This window comes from Acyrthosiphon pisum, chromosome X (assembly GCF_005508785.2).
Source record: "Acyrthosiphon pisum isolate AL4f chromosome X, pea_aphid_22Mar2018_4r6ur, whole genome shotgun sequence".
NCBI lineage: Eukaryota > Metazoa > Arthropoda > Insecta > Hemiptera > Aphididae > Acyrthosiphon > Acyrthosiphon pisum.
In genome coordinates, this window is record NC_042493.1 from 4,143,824 (window position 1) to 4,160,903 (window position 17,080).

At 26.6% G+C, this 17,080-nt stretch overlaps 2 protein-coding genes across 4 annotated transcripts in view; both read right to left on the reverse strand.

The window, feature by feature from the left end:
* The window catches only part of LOC100161473 (MFS-type transporter SLC18B1), a 47,490-nt gene extending 31,726 nt beyond the window's left edge, over positions 1-15,764 (reverse strand). Inside the window, exon 1 of one of the 2 annotated variants that reach the window (XM_001952547.4) lies at positions 15,517-15,764. In XM_001952547.4, coding sequence (XP_001952582.2) covers positions 15,517-15,564 — 48 coding nt within the window. In that variant the 5' untranslated portion in view covers positions 15,565-15,764. The remainder of the gene's footprint in view (positions 1-15,516) is intronic. The other variant, XM_029485866.1, reaches the window with a different exon arrangement.
* Positions 1-17,080, reverse strand: part of LOC100159991 (legumain) — a 521,349-nt gene that overhangs the window by 260,776 nt on the left and 243,493 nt on the right. The gene's annotated exons all lie outside the window — the stretch shown is intronic.

The following is a 17,080-nucleotide window of genomic DNA, read 5'->3' on the forward strand; positions in this document are numbered from 1 at the left end:
TATTTTGTGACTTATTAATTCAATGAAAATAAAATATAGTTATCATATAATATATTATCATAATTATATAGGTACCTACTCGAGAGTAAAATTTAACAAACACTGTTCGCTGGAATTATCTGCAACATTATTTGATTTAATGGATAATAATTGTGGATTATACATATAATATATTATCTACATTCTACAAGTATGTTTTTGTCAGATAAATAGTGGTCGTGGATAATAAACCGCTCATGTTTAACAAAAACAAAAATGTATATAGGTACCTATATTATATAATACATAATCGCAATATGTACCTACCAGTCGTCCTGTATGGCTCTGCCCAAATGTATAATGTTCTTATTCGTATGTTTTGTACATTGTACAAGTTATCTCACAACACACTTATAAGTTATAAGTCTTATACACACTATGGTATTAATATATTACACACAAACGAGAGTTTTTGTTTGTGTCTTTATGCAATGAGATGTAGGTCGATACTTGGGTATATACATACTATAATAAGATACAAATAAATGGAATATTTGAACTATACGTTATTAATTATATCATATAATATAATATCCACGACTCTGCACAAGTTATTTATCATTGAATTATTTATAAACCTAATGGTAATAAATTAGCTGCATTCATGCACTATCGTAGGTACCTAGAGAATTCAATCATGACGGACCTCTTTTGTGATCCCTGCCGCAGAATCACGGGATTGGTTTGGTACTATACAATTCCTACAATCCAGCGAGCATTATCCCTAAACTCTTTGAAAAATTAAATTTAGTATGAATGGCTAAAATTCAAAATGATATTAAAATAAAAAAATTTTTTTTTGCTTATAATTTGCTTTGTAATAATGATTGAGGTACAAGCGGAATTAAATTGAAGTAACCCAAACAGTGTTTAGTATTTAAATCGTATAGAATAGACGTCATAGAGAAAGTAGGAATATTAATATTATTATAATACTATATTTATAAACTATAATACTACGCGGAATTCATAATAATACCTACCTATAATAATATATCGAATAACAATAAAATCATACCGTTTTTTATTTTATTTTTTTGTGGGGTTTCAGCTTGGAAATATTACGTCAAATTGCATGCGTATACGGTGTACTTCGTGTCGGGCAAGTTGTGTGTTTCAAACGCGTATTTAAAAAAAAAAATCTAATTTCAAATGAACTCGTTCAGCGAAGGTCGTCTCTCAAAAGTATTATAGGTATATTATAATATTGTTTTCTGCCCTGAAACGAGCGCACATAATAAATACGTACCTATACGTATAGGTAGGTACTCATCTCAGTTATTTTCGTAGCTGCGGGAGTTTGTAATATGTATTATTATTGTACCTACATAATATATTCGGAGAAAATCGGAGATAATGACGTGACGTCTTAAATACACATAAAATTTTGTTCATCACAAGACGGAGTAAACCAACAGAATATCTACGTGTTCAGAAAGTTTTTTTTTTCTATTTCTTATTCGAGTGAATAAATAATGTGTTTCTGTGAAATAACTCTTCCAACAAAATGTTGTTTTAGTATTTTACATCAAAATTCAAAATCCTTGATATTATATTATATACCTATAACCTACAGTCTATTTTTAAAAATAATTTGTAAACATTCACACTCGATAAAATTGTTATACTCGATCAAATACTCAGAATAGGAACTAATAAATTGAATATTTTAATCCATAAAATACTGAATTTGCGTTCTTTTATAACATATAATATCAATAAAGTAACGAATATATATATTAAACCTACGTTATTTTTGCATAAAATATTCAAAAAATCAGAAGTCACGTAAAACCTGCACAAAAGAAGGAAAATTAAAATGTATTATATCCGATGAATAATATTCAATTACTTTGTTTAAGTAGTACCTACCTACCTACCTATTCTTTATTTTAATAAAATATATATCCTCAATGAAAAGGTCTCTTGTGCTGTTTATTCGAAAACTGAAGTTTAAATGTAATAATTAATTATCATTATGTTGACATAGTACTTTCAAGCTACGATTACTAATTAATAACCATGTTAAAATGATACGTGTATAATATTATGTGCTCGATCGAGACAAAGCTATTATAGGCATATTTAAAATGCATATAACAGATTTATTATTTTTGTAAACATTGCGTCGGGTTACTATTATAATATTATTATGTTTACATTTTGAATTACAGTTAATACGATTTGTAAATATACACAGTATAATGATGGATACTTAAATTCTAAGAGGTTTTCAAAAATAATTTATTTTTTTTTTTTACTTGGATGTGAAGCATTGATTTGATTTTTTCGTTACATAATATCATATAGGTATATAGGTTCTATTAATAACGGCTAAATCAATGATATGTTTCTAGTTTTTATACGCATCAAAAATATTATTCAAGCGATAATAGGTATTAGCATCATGCTATATAATGTATCATTATCATTTTGAAGTACCATATTATTTAGTCAACCATTATTTTTCATGGAGTAGGTACTTGGAAACTAATGTATTTATTAATTATTAATTTTTACGTAGTTTTATTATTTTTACTATTTATTTTTTTTTTTTACTAATAACTTACTTATAGATTAAATTAATGAAACTCAGTTTTATCTGAAAATAAGTATTATTTTTTAATACTTAAATAAAACAAACATAAATAAATATTTAATGGAGCTTAAAAATATAGTATAAGTTTCAATTTGTGGTCATAAAATCTATAACCTCTATAATCCAAATTTTAGATATTCACCAACTTTTTTCTATTAATTAGGTACCTACTAATTTATCGTAGGTACAATTCGGAATATGTAAAATATTTTCCTATAAAAATATAAGTTATATTTTATAACAGTTACATTAATACCTTGCTTAATTTATTGGGACCTGTAAAGTTTAACATAGCTAATATAAATGATTTTATATGTTGATAATTATTTATTTAAGGAATATTTCTAGACCTTTTTAATAAATGTACATAAATAATTATCAAAAATAATCCAAAATATTTAAATATCCCATAAAATGACATTTTAAAGCAGTTTATAAATAAAGGAATTATTTATATTAATAGTGATGAGATATAGTCAGGTAGCAAAACATCGCTGTTATAGGGTTAATCCGCTCTTGGAATGTATTTTTTACATTATAAGTTATAACCAAACCGATATAATTAGCCAAACATAACCTACTACAAAATGTAGTAAGGTCGTGCAATATTTAAATTTTTTTAATAGTCCATATCGAGCCAACAGTTAAGGTTTTTTTCAACAATTTAAATACTGGAAAAAACTAACCTTGGGCTCGGGCAATATGTAGAATCATTATTAGTAGTTTCTTAGCAAATTTTGAAAATATTTATGTCAACCTAATTTTTTTGATTCGCAGTTTGGTTAGGTACAAAATAAAAAATACTAAAGTTAGTTCTGCTATATGATGATATTGTGACGATTCTGTAATTTATAGTTACAATGATACAAAAATATAAAAAATGACATCTTCCTGACTTCCTATAAGTATTTAAAATTTTTTTTAAATATTATAATCGCATTCAGCAGATAAAATACTGGCACTATAAGTATAGGTGTGATGTCTTGATAAAATAATTTTAAATTGGAGAACGTATTGTTTTGAATAATATGGTTTATAATACATTTATTATAGTTCGTACATTGTACTTTCGCCGTTATTTTTGTCACGTTTTATGTATTAAGGTAGTCACAATAAAACCAATAATAATAGTTAATCCGAAATTGGCGCTCAAACAATAATATTAAAATTTATAGCATTAAACAAATTAAATATTATAAATTCTAAGAGATTAATGAGATGATCTAACGCGGAAGACGTACCTAAGTACTTATAGGCCCGCGTGTATTTTAAACATTGAGCACAGCTATTGAGCATTATGGCCGCGGGTTTGTGATTAAGTTAGATAACTGTAATCGAATCAATGAAGTGATTTACGTACTTTAAGAAGATAACGTTCAATGAAATTGCACAGCGCCAACACTAATTCGTACATGAAGTCGTATATGAAATTAAAATTATAAATTACATTGGCTCGAGTACGTCATGCTTGTTGTTCTATTTACTGCGACGACTTGATTGGAACCAATTAAAACACTAATTACACTGTATGAAAATATCGCAAGTATAATATTATAATATAGGCAGGCGCCTGCCGGTGATATGATGTCAAGAAAATCGACTAATAGAAAGAAAAAAAAACTCCGTTTGTGTCGGCTCACGACTAAGTATTATATAATAATATATTATTTAAAAAATAATAATAAAACAAAACCGACGAACTACTGCCGCAATAATAAAATATGTATACACGGCAGAACTTCTCAATTATAAGCTGTATTAAATTTCCAGAGGCACGAAAGTCTTACGGCTTCCGCGCTGGAACGTATTCGTAAACCGAGAACTTTTGTACGAAAATGTCGAAACAGATACAGCCGATATAGGTTGGTATTGTAAATTGTAATATATACATTATACATATTATATAGTAGGTAGGTACATCGATTGGACATGTAATAATTATATCCAAATGCCATTCTACTATTATTCCTAGTTGTGCTTATATTATGTCTCTGGAATAAAAATATTATCTATCGTTGAAATAGAATTTCCACCATATATAATAATGTGAAGTTTGATATACATTGAATAGCTTAAATGAATAAATTATATGAAAAAAAAAGGCTGGTATTTTTGGAATTATTTTTTACAACAGTTAAATCCTGGAGCATTTGGGGCTGTGGCTAAAAATAAGCATCAACATTTAAAGAACGGTGCATAGATAAGTACTTTTGAATCTCCAGAATCTGCAGCACAGCTATTGGTAAGAATATTTACAAAATGTATTTAAAACTGCTGTTATGGTAACCGTTATATTATAAAATAAAACATATTATCCATATAGAGTTGGCATTTTTAATGGGCAACAAAGTGCACGGGATCCACTAGTACATTATAAAATAGACGAGAAGCAGTAAGAGATTTAAAACATTTAAGTGTTTACCTTACCATAATATAAACTTAAAATTGAGGAAAAATTAAATAATGCCAATCATAATTATTAATTAAACTTTACGTTATAGAAAATCAATAATGTAAAAGAGTATAAATGAAAAATAATAATTTAAATCAATTGATAGTTAACCAACACAGTGAACTACTATAGAGTATATAATATTACAATATTAATATAATAGAAAATTATGCAACACCTAGGGCACTATTGTTAGTAAAGGCAGTAGCTCCGGATTGGGTTAACTAATGAAAATAAAAATAAAAATTGAGTTTTTACGTTACATACAGTACCTGTGTTATATATATACGTTTCGATAAGACATTTATATAGGTCATGATTTTATCCAATCCTGATTACAATATTATATTATTAAAATATTATTTGTATTTAGATTTTAGCTCAATATATAAACAAAATATTGAACTATTTGTAGATATACATTTATTGGTAAATGGACATCCCCCCCCGACTGTTTTCGGTCTAGTAGGAAATTTTTCTCCCATTTTTTTTAAGTTTATTATTGACTAATAATGATATTGAATTTTATAAAACAATATTATTTTTTTTTTAAAATAAAATATAAAATATATAAACATTTTTTTATAAATATAAATATAATAGATTATAAATGAATATTATGTTTGATCAACTGAACTAGATACTTAAAACAATATAAATTTAAAATAAAATATAATTAATAATTAATAATAATGGCTAAAAATTCAGACATAAAAATGATACATTTTGTAAAAAAACATTTGATTACTGATTCTTTTGTTATTTCTAAACACATATTATTTTTTTTTGTTAAAACTATACCAGTTTGGATATTTAACAATTTAATAATTGCTTTTGAATTTGATTCAAGTAGTTCAGTTGATCAAAAATATGCATATATAATTTATTATATTTATGAAAATATTTAAAAATATTAAACAATAGGCAAAATAATAATTTTATATTAAATAATAAAATATTATTAAATAGTAAACTTTAAAAAAATGTGGGAAAATGTCCGTATCAAAAATATATCGGGGGAAATGTCCTACTACACTAAAAACATTCAGGAGGAAATGTCCCGGGGAGGGAGGGAATGTCCGTGATTCACATTTATTATCAAGCCCAGTGTAATGGTGGGGGGGAGTGTCAGAACCCATGGATTTTATGGGTCCGATTCTGTTTACAAAATATTTTTTTAAAGTGTAGGAACTTTCAAAATAAATGTAAAAAATAAAATGAAAAATATTTAAATCACAAAAAAATGTCTAAATGATAAATTTATATTTGATAACAATATACGATTAGGTTTGTAAATTAATGTAAATGTGGTGCGTGGTAATTATTTAACTATATTAATAATTAATATTGTTAAGATATTCAATTTGGCACTAATGGGCATTACTTAGCTGTTTTTGACTTGTTCTCGTGAGTTAACAATAATTATATTATGGTACCTACTGTCTAACGTTTAAAATAATATAATTATTGGAACTTCGGTTGTTGTGGGCCACTTGTGGCGACTATAGTATATTATTTTCTTTAAATATTTTATAATAAATTGTATATTAATGCACAATATAAGTATAATATTATAATATTGCATAGTTATTTTGCTCGTCTTATTAATTATTTTATTTTATTTAAATGGTAGGTACACAATTATAAAACTTATAAACAAGCGTAAAAAAAAGTAATTAAAAATGTTTTGAAGTGAAAAGGGTTGAAGTTTGAAAGTTGAAAGGGGCACACAAGTGTCTGGTATTCCGGGGCCCAATGGATCTTTAATTTTTAATTAAACTATTATTAAAAAAGCTCTGTAAATTATAATTATAAAAATGATAAGTCTAACGTAATTGCACTTAAAAATTCTTCCAACCCGTTTGTAAATTTCAGTTAAACGTTTTTCGTTTATAATTTATTTTGAATGTGCAAGTGATTAAATTTTTGTTTTGTTTTCATGTTGGTCTTTTTCAATTACCTACCTAAACTAATAATGATTCACCAGGGTGATGTGGTCGTAAGATTTATTGTAGCACCTTTCAGCAGCGGTTCTGTATAGTTCGGTAATATACATTTATAATTTTATGTATACCTAAAGTGTAATGTCGAATATCGCGATATGTATAGGAATACAAACCAAATATTTTCTATTAGATAAATTCGTTCACAACGATGATCTATTAAGTTCGTACATGAAGACATTTAAAATTTATAACAAACATACTATTATCACATTTTATGATGTTTACTACGACGAGTTCACGAGTTCATTAAACATAAAAGTATGTTCATTTCAAAATACTAAAAATGTGTACCTACCTATTTACCTACTTAAAAACAATAAAATAGAATTACCTATATCACATGGGTTTTTATGTTTTGCAAAATATGATTTGTTTTAGGTATTTCATGAGGGTTATTTATAAGGATAAAGGATGTACAATGTACATTGTACATATACCTAGGTACCTATAATCTTTATAAAACTCTTTATTTTTTGAATATTTCACTATAATACTCAGTTCAATGCGTTTTTATGTACACGTAGACAGTATTAAATTGATTATTGATCATTATTTACTGTATGTTTAGCTAAATGTCGAAGATAACATTCGGTAATAATTCCGGGAAGATTGTTTATTTAAAAAATAAAATGGTATGTCTTGGAGCGTTAAAAGAGTAATAAAATTTTAAATTCACAAATAGTGGTCCAGCTTTAAAGTGCGTTTTAGTCTTCCATTATTTGCGTCTTAAAAAAAAAAGTATCCTTAAAAATAGTTTGAGCTTTAAAAGGACGCCACACATTGACACATCACACATCCATAAATTGTTTGTTAAGGACTGTTCAGTAAGTACGGGCAAAAGAACCACTCAGGCTATAATAGTTCTATAGTTAAATACCTACTAAATTTTCACCATAAAAGGAGGTAAACTTAAATTATCTTAAGCTATCGTTTTTATTTTTTCGATACCACTATAGTACGATAATAAACAATATACATTTTTTAAATCCGTTATTTTTATATTTATTAATTATTATAAACTTAAATTATATTTTTCGCAATCGTATGGATATCGCTCTGTAAAAATATTCTTCTTTTTATGGTGAAAATTTGGTTTAGGTATAATTATGTATCACTGTATAATATAGAATTCTCTGTTCTTTCCTAAGCGATACAGTTTTTCTATAATTTTGTAGTTACGCAACAATTTACAACTATCAGTAGTTCAGTAATAGGACTATTTATAACTTATAAGTTACTTGTAATTATTATTTAATTTAAAATTTTGATTTTCCTTATAGTCGTATTAAAATATGTGGCGTCCTCTAAAAATTCAAGATATTTTTACTGATTAGAATTTATTGTAATCCGTTATAACATTGTGATATAAACCCACGATTTGTTTAAATAATTATTCTTGGATAGAAAATTCCCATATTAGCGCATGGAGGTTCTAGACTAAACCTTATTTTTTTTTTATGTCTGTAACACGCAATGGCAACCCTATTGAATATATTAATAAAATAATTATTCGATTTTCGTGACCTGAAACGAAATTCATATGTAGGACACCCAATTTAGAAACCTATAAGTGTTAAAAAAATAAGCTAATAACACCCTTGCACAGTCTCAACAGAAATCTATTGTTATAACTACGAATGTACTTATTTTTTGAAATCGGACATGTATAGTTACCGATATTAACAAGTTCAAACATATACAAATAAATTCTTCAGCTTTATAAATTATAATATTAAGTATATATATATATATTATTAGTTCATGTGTTGTTTGATGTTGCGATCGCCGTTATATTATTATTCGTATATAATGACTACTATCGCAATATTAATATAGTCTTATAATAATATTATACCTACTATTTCACTTTGATATTATTTAACTTTTATGTAGGTAGGTACTGTAGTATGCGATGACCGTCTAGCCATGTGTGTACTCATAATAATACTTTATAGATCATGCTTTGATTTATAGTATCTAATAATTCCAATATTTACTTTATCGAAATTTCGAATAAACATGATAATAATATCGTTTATAATAATACTGCAGATGAATACTATGACTCAGAACTATACAGGTCTTTCTCTAGCAGTGCAGTGACGTCAATTCACGCGTGTCATTCCATACGGGTATTGTGGGGGTGGCATGTGGCAAACTAAATCAAAACTGATCGCTTTTCTCGTGAAATTGCAATCCATTAATTTTGTATTTGAATATTTACTCGGGAGATTGTCCGCACTGAAACGAACAAATTCCCTCTCCCTCATTACGAGTACCTATATAGCTTAGGATCAACATAGCGAGTGCCATTCACGATGACATGTCCGCAAGAGAGAGGGGTAACATGCAATAATAATTTTATTCATTAATATAATTTAAAAAGACCCGATATGCACCCTTATTGTATCTCCAAAATAAGGTCAACGCTTTACTAAACTCAAACGCAATTTTTATTAAACTTCTTAACACCATCGACAAATAATTATTTTACAATAATATAACGTGTTGAGCTAAACATTATAAAGTATAGGTGGCTTGTAATTTGTATCACAAAAAATATATTCTAAACATTCAACTTTTAAATACATTTTAGAGCGATGAAAATTTAAAAACGCTAAACAAATTGTTGGATGTAAATATAAAAACAAAAGTTTAAACAAGAAAATTGTTTATTATAGGACTAGCTGATCAAAATAGGTATCGGTGTACTATATTTGGAGAGTCTACATAGATCATAAAATAGATCCATGCGTCTGTAGATTCTTAAAAGTATCGATACAATTATCACACAGCGAAATAGATTTATTTTTATTTACATTTTATGTTATTCATCACTTCAACAAATCATTTTAAGAAATGGAAGAATGTTATAAAAATGAATGAAGTCTCTATAAATATCACTTTATCTACTATACATAAATAATAAAATATCATGTACTGAAATACCCGATAAAGTTAAAATGTTTATGGAACTTTTACGTCATCACGTCGACATAATTAAATTATTTACTACCTTCTCAGTATTCTATACCTATATATTTCTAAACTATTCAACAATTGCAACTACATTATTTTCGTTATTTAAATTGATAAAATACAAAAAGTGTTCAAACTAATAACAATATTAATGATGTAAGATGTAACTAGTTTTACTAATTACTCGGTAAAATGATTTTAATAAAAATATTAGCTACCTACATCTGTATGACTGTATCTATAATTATTTTATAAAATAAATACAAATATCAATGAATATACATTTTATGTACTTATGTTACCTAAATTTTACTATCAGTATTGAGTAATCAACTAAAAACAAAAATTAGCCATTTTTAACAATTTAACGCAAATGGTTAACTTTTATAGTCTATAATTATATTGAATAGTCAATAAATAGTTTTTATTTAGATTTAATAATTGCTTAATAGAAACAATTTAATAGTAATATTGTGTAAGTATTTGTATAATTATTTTTATTAATTTATTATTATCTACACTCCAATCAATATTATGTTTTGGACCGTTGAAAACAAATAATTGTATCAAATTGCTGTTTCTTTCCTAATTTATATTTCCGAAATCAAATAAAAACTATTTTAATCATAATGATATATATATATAGGCATATTTTTCGGGCCCCCGGGAATTGAGCCACAACTAACTTTTTTTCAAAAAGGTGTATGGTTATATTGGGCCACTATTTTCAATGATATTTTATTATTGTATCCGGTAATTGGATCACTAAATTAATATGTCACATATAAATCGTTCATTACAAATTTAAATTTCCTATTTTCATTAAAATCTATTTATGTTAACTTCACTTTTGAATACTGTGCAAAGCATTTTTATCAACTATTTTCTATTCATGGTTATAAAGATAAGTCATATGTTCCTTTATTATTTTGTCTACTTAAAGACAAGTAAAAAAAATACTTAGGTATATAAAAACATTAAAATCAATTATCATTTATTGCTCTGATCATTGTTTACATTTTAAACCAACAAAATTACTGTCGATTTAAGGATTTCAAAAAGGAATTAAGTATAGGTATATGGGCTAACATAGAAATTGTAGGATGTAGATTTCCCGTTGTACAATCACGGTGGTGAACAATTTGGGCTGTAGTCTTAAGTAAAGAATATTATAAAAATAAGGCTTCTGAAATACTTAGGTAAATGGCTAGAAAATATATTTGGAATTCCATTTTTAAATCCAGAAGAAGTGGGTACTGCGTTACAATGTATTTTATAAGTGAGATGCCACAGAACAATAAATAGCAATAACAACATTTTCCGATTTTGACACTTATATTTTTGACGATACCATTTTCCCTCCACGTATTTTTATGTATATTAAAAAAAAAATAATGATTAGTTAATACGTTATATATTTTTATGCCACACATTTATGATCCAATCTCCGGGTACACTTTAAAAATATCGATTTAATTTTTGACCCAATATGGCAATATTCGGGTAGTAAAATGTATACAAATATTTTATAGGTAGATAAAATGTAGCCCAATTACCGACCGCCCTATTTTTCACCATAATATTACAAACGGTTTTGATCATTTTTACTCGATTTCTTCTTTCTGATAGGGCTATAAATTATATAGTAAGTAGGTAACCAATATTCAGTATTCGTTACCAGATATCCCGGTTTTAAATTGCAAATTCTTCTGCAGACAAACGTATGTCATAATATAATATCATTTTTATAATATTAATGGTTTTATTTATATTTAAGGCACCTACACTTTAATCTTTTTCTCATGTTTGTCGATCAATCTAATATTCATTTTTTTTTTATTATTATTATTGTTTAAACTTTAAGGAATTAACTGCGTGGTTATTATAGTTGTCGATTATATTATTTACATAATTTATTTAATTTAAATAATCATTGTATTTTAGCTATAACGAAATATCAAATAAGTACAGTAGCATACTTAGGTATATACAAATATACAATTGCAATATGTTTATCCTTTTATGACATAACATAATTAAAATATATGTATGATGTGCATATATTTGTATATTATATTGAAACATTTTATAGAAACAAAATATTCTATACATCTTAATAAATAGGTACAATATAAAAATATAATATTTTTATCATGTATTAATTAAACAACATTTTTTTCTAGGTAGGTACATTGTATATTTTAATATGTACTTCTCAGTGTGACTAATTATTTTTATTAAGTTTATGGGTGCCTTATTCTGAAATGGACAAATTAAATATGCAAAAACAATAATTGCTACTAAGCGCATTTATTCTATTTATTACTACAACATTCAGCAAACATATACTATATTATTAGGTATATTCTATGAAGTTGTGAACACGGGATTACATCGAAGTCAATTTAATCATTTTATGTTTAAATTTGTAGCAATTTATACGATTATTTGAAGTGACGTCATTCGTGATTGGTTAAATTTATACTCGAGTTGTAAATTCATTTAGTAGGTAGCTACTTACCTACCTACCTACCCATAAAACATTTTTTGAGTAAACATCACAGATTTTAAGTACTCACATCTAAGTGTACCTATATATCATTAAAAACATTTAGATTTCGTAGTCAGTGTCAAAAGACAGCTGGACTTTATTATTGCATATTGGGTCAATTACAAACTATAACTATAATATAGTACCAATATAAGATCTGTGCACTGTGTTTAAAATAAAATAAACCTTTAATGTTATTATCTTGTATGATTATAATTATCTATTTTTTTATGTACACCAATATAAGCAGCTATTTTGCACCAATCCTCGTGTACCTACTGTTTATTATATACATTTTGTGTTATAATAATATCATAGGTAGTTTATATATAAACTTGTACCAAGTTATTATGTACGTATAAATTAGAATGGAAATTCAGTCGCAAACCCTATAGTTCCTATAGTATATATGAACAAGTATAATTAATAGGATTTAAATGCCCTAAAAAATGCATTTTAACCCCAATAATATCCTTAAAAAATGATCCAACATTATTCTAAACACTTCATGTGTAAACCAAAATACAAACTTTACGAAATAAACGCAATTTTGATGTAACACTATAACTGACCAATTAGTTGTTACTGTCGGTTTGAGATTTGGACGCACAATAAAGTCGTTAATCGTACTGTAGATATAGATAAAGACGTTATCATCGTATCGAAATCATAAATAGAATGGTCGATAAATGATAAATGGTCAGAACAACATTTCTTCTCATATTTTGAATTACCAATAATTAAGATTAATCTAAAAATTCATATTATAATGTACAATTAATATGCACTACAAATTAACAAGATTAGGTATATAAAAGTTAGGTAGGTCACTATATGGATGTGTTAAATTTGATTTAAACGATAAACCATTGTTGGTACCTATTTAGGAAAAACGATTCTGAGTGGAGACAGTTTGTCAGCCAGTATTTCTATTTCTAAGGACATGTTATTATCATTAAATATTGCTATTAATAATTTTATTTTATTTTATATTAGTAATTGGTACTACTAATTGGTTGGACTAATTTTTACCAAGACAAATCACATACATATTATTATTATGCAATAATTATTTTAATATTATTTCATATAACATTGCTTATCATATTTAAGCTTCAATCACACATAAAAATATCCATAGCATTATCCTACTTTTTTTTTTAATTTTCAGTAAAAAAATGTAAAATGAATCTTGTATTCAATTTTTCAGTCTATGGGGATAAAAGTGGTTTTTACGAATGTCATAAGCATTTAAACTTTAAATGCTTACCTATAGGAAAAAATGATTATGAATTTAAGATATTTTTAATTGCGAAAAACCTATGAAGAAATTAGTATTAAATTGTATAGCTTTTCATTTACTAACAATAATTTATTTGTTGTTATTAACAAGTATTTATTCGTTGTATAACATTTCAAATATTTTTGTATAGCACAAAAAGAGACAAAATAATATTTTGATAAATATATCATATCTAGAAAATGCTGATATAAATATGTGTTGAAAGGTTCAAGTTTCTACAATAGGTACCCAATATTTTTGAATTACGAACTTTTGACCTACTAAATAGTAAATACCATTTTCTACCAGAAACTATCGTCAAAATTTAAAATATATGCATTTGTATTGGTGACGATAGACACTATATAAATAAAAATGTTATTTAAAAATACATCACTGTAAAACTATGATAATCGCTTCGCTCAGAATCTAAAATATATCAAAAATAAGTGTGTAGTAACGTAGTGTGTACAATTTGATGATCTGCCAAATTTATTTTAATAAATTGTAAGTTATACGTTTATCATCCAACCTCCAAACAATTAATATATTTTTACAGACAATCATTAGGATCAACTGAAATATTTCGAAAAACGTTCCCTATACCTACGTTTAATATTTAATATTAATGTATAATTACGATTCCAATGCAGTTTTAACATTTGTTTAAAAATTAATTTCAAAGATAAATAGTCAAACCTATACATTTATTGACCATTGACCACCACTTTTCCATAGTATGAATTAAATTGCAAAGGAATAAACGTTGAGAATCATTGACACTATGACACGTTTATAACATTATTAGCATATTTTTAATATTTGGCAAACACAAACAGATAAACTTCGTGAAGACATGAAGTGCATGTCATGCCTGTTAAACGTGAACTTTGGTCTTAGTTTGTTAGCAGTAAGTATCAAATTCACTATATTATAATATCGTCTTTTGTGCATCGTTTCAGCAGTGTAATTAAATATTCTACTATTTGATTTGACTGTATAAATAATCATAGTGATATAAGTAAGCATTGGTTGATACGTTATTGGTAGTCGATTATACAAACAATTATTTTCTTTTGTTTTATATAACTGTTATAATATAGACAGTGGTGATGACTGGTGAATAAATGGGTGGGTTAATGTAGGTAGGTACCATAAAAATATTAAATTAGTAAAACGGTGGAGAACGATGTTCTACAATTATTGGACCGAGTGAAAAAACTCCATTCATGTATACCCACATAATGATATTATGAAAAAAAAATTATATATACAAGAAAATAGCAACTAAAAATTATAATTTTCTCTAAATTTAGTGTTTACATCCATTGTACGAATACACGCATAGGCCTAATAAGCACATTTTACAAATGGATATAATATTTTCATAATTCATTTGTGAAAAATATATCAAATAAAATATAGTAAAAATAATAAAATTAAGCCGAACGAGCGTATATACCTTATAGGTAACGACGGTAATAAATAATAATTAACATTTGAATTGTATCCTATATCTATGCGTGTAGTATTGAATAACTAATTATTATTTATAAGTGGTTATTAATTATTATACGATTTTCAAATCTTTTAATACGCATGTTTTACCTTTATATGATTGGTAAAATGTTGTCGTCTGGATTCGTCGAAGAGCATAATATCACGTGTTTTTATTGGACACCGATTGTTGAAAAAAATTTAAAAAATTGGTAACTTAAAAAACACTAAAATAATTTACTACTTATAGGAGCATAAACAGCTAATTCGATTGAAATTAATATTGGTATATACCGGTTACAGGTTAGATCACTGGTGATCACAGGTCGCAAGTGCCTGAAGAGTTTTGAACGATTGTTCAGAAGAAAAAAGTCAATAATAAGGCATTAGTTATCTTATAAAATACGTCCAATAAAAACACGTGAGATAACGTCGGTCGTTAAGTGTGACATAGACTCAAAGTACAGAACTGTATAGGCAGTTATAATACTATAATTAGTGTCATAATAACGCATATTATCGGATATACCTAACCTAGGTACCTGTGCCAGTGTATAGGTACATAATATTACGTACAAGTGTACAACAGAAGAATGATTATGTATAATATTATGTTAATTATAATTTCGTTAAAATCGATGTACCTATATACCTATGTATACATTATTCCATAATTGATAATTATTGGTAGGTAGGTGCTGTTTATATAAGGTACCTACATATATGGAGGTGTACCTACAGTCATACAGATAATATTATTTACACCGGTATACGAAAATATATGCATTTCATGACACTTAAGCACGATATAGAAATACACTTATACACGAGTAATTCTATATAGGTACGCGCGTTGTTACAACAGTAATATTATTTCAGTAGTTTTGGTCGAATATTTTTCATTTATAAAATATATTAATAATTTTGTCTTCGAGGTTCTTAATGTGATTCTATAATATACCCATACGCGATTCTTAATATTATTGTTCTTAAATTAATCATATATTTTCAATGCAATATCATTCGTGACTCGCGATCAAACGGATACCCTGCACGGATAGATGCATGGTAGATGTGACAAACACAAATTTCAGTGCTATGCCACAATTACTGCACCAAGCTGATGAAATGACGAAATTCTACCGATATTATCCAAACTGAGGACACAATTCAGGGGCGCCATTTCAGTTTTTTTTAAGGTGTGCAAACAATTAAAGAGGCCAATTTTTTCCCACCTCCAGGCCAATCGTTAAAAAAACGTTTCTAGTGTTTCAGTTTTTCATTACAGATTTATTACAGTATCAAAAACATACTTAATAAAAACATATTTTTATAGTTAGCACATTACATTTTACATTTTTACCGTTCATACATTCTGTGTATATACTGTATAGTGTATAGTAAATATATTTTTAGATAGAATAGATGCATATTATTATTATTATGTCTTTTGTCTATCAGTAACCAGAGGCGGACTGGCCCAGGGTGCTATACACCAAGTAGCACCCCGGGCCCCCGTTTGTATTTATGATCCGGGCCCCCGATTACCACGGTCGGTATACGGTATAATACTGGTATAATGCAGTATTATACAAAATAAAAATAAAATAACATATTTCAACATCTCTACAAATAAACAACATGTTATTCTTAATTTTTTTTTATATTTACTTAT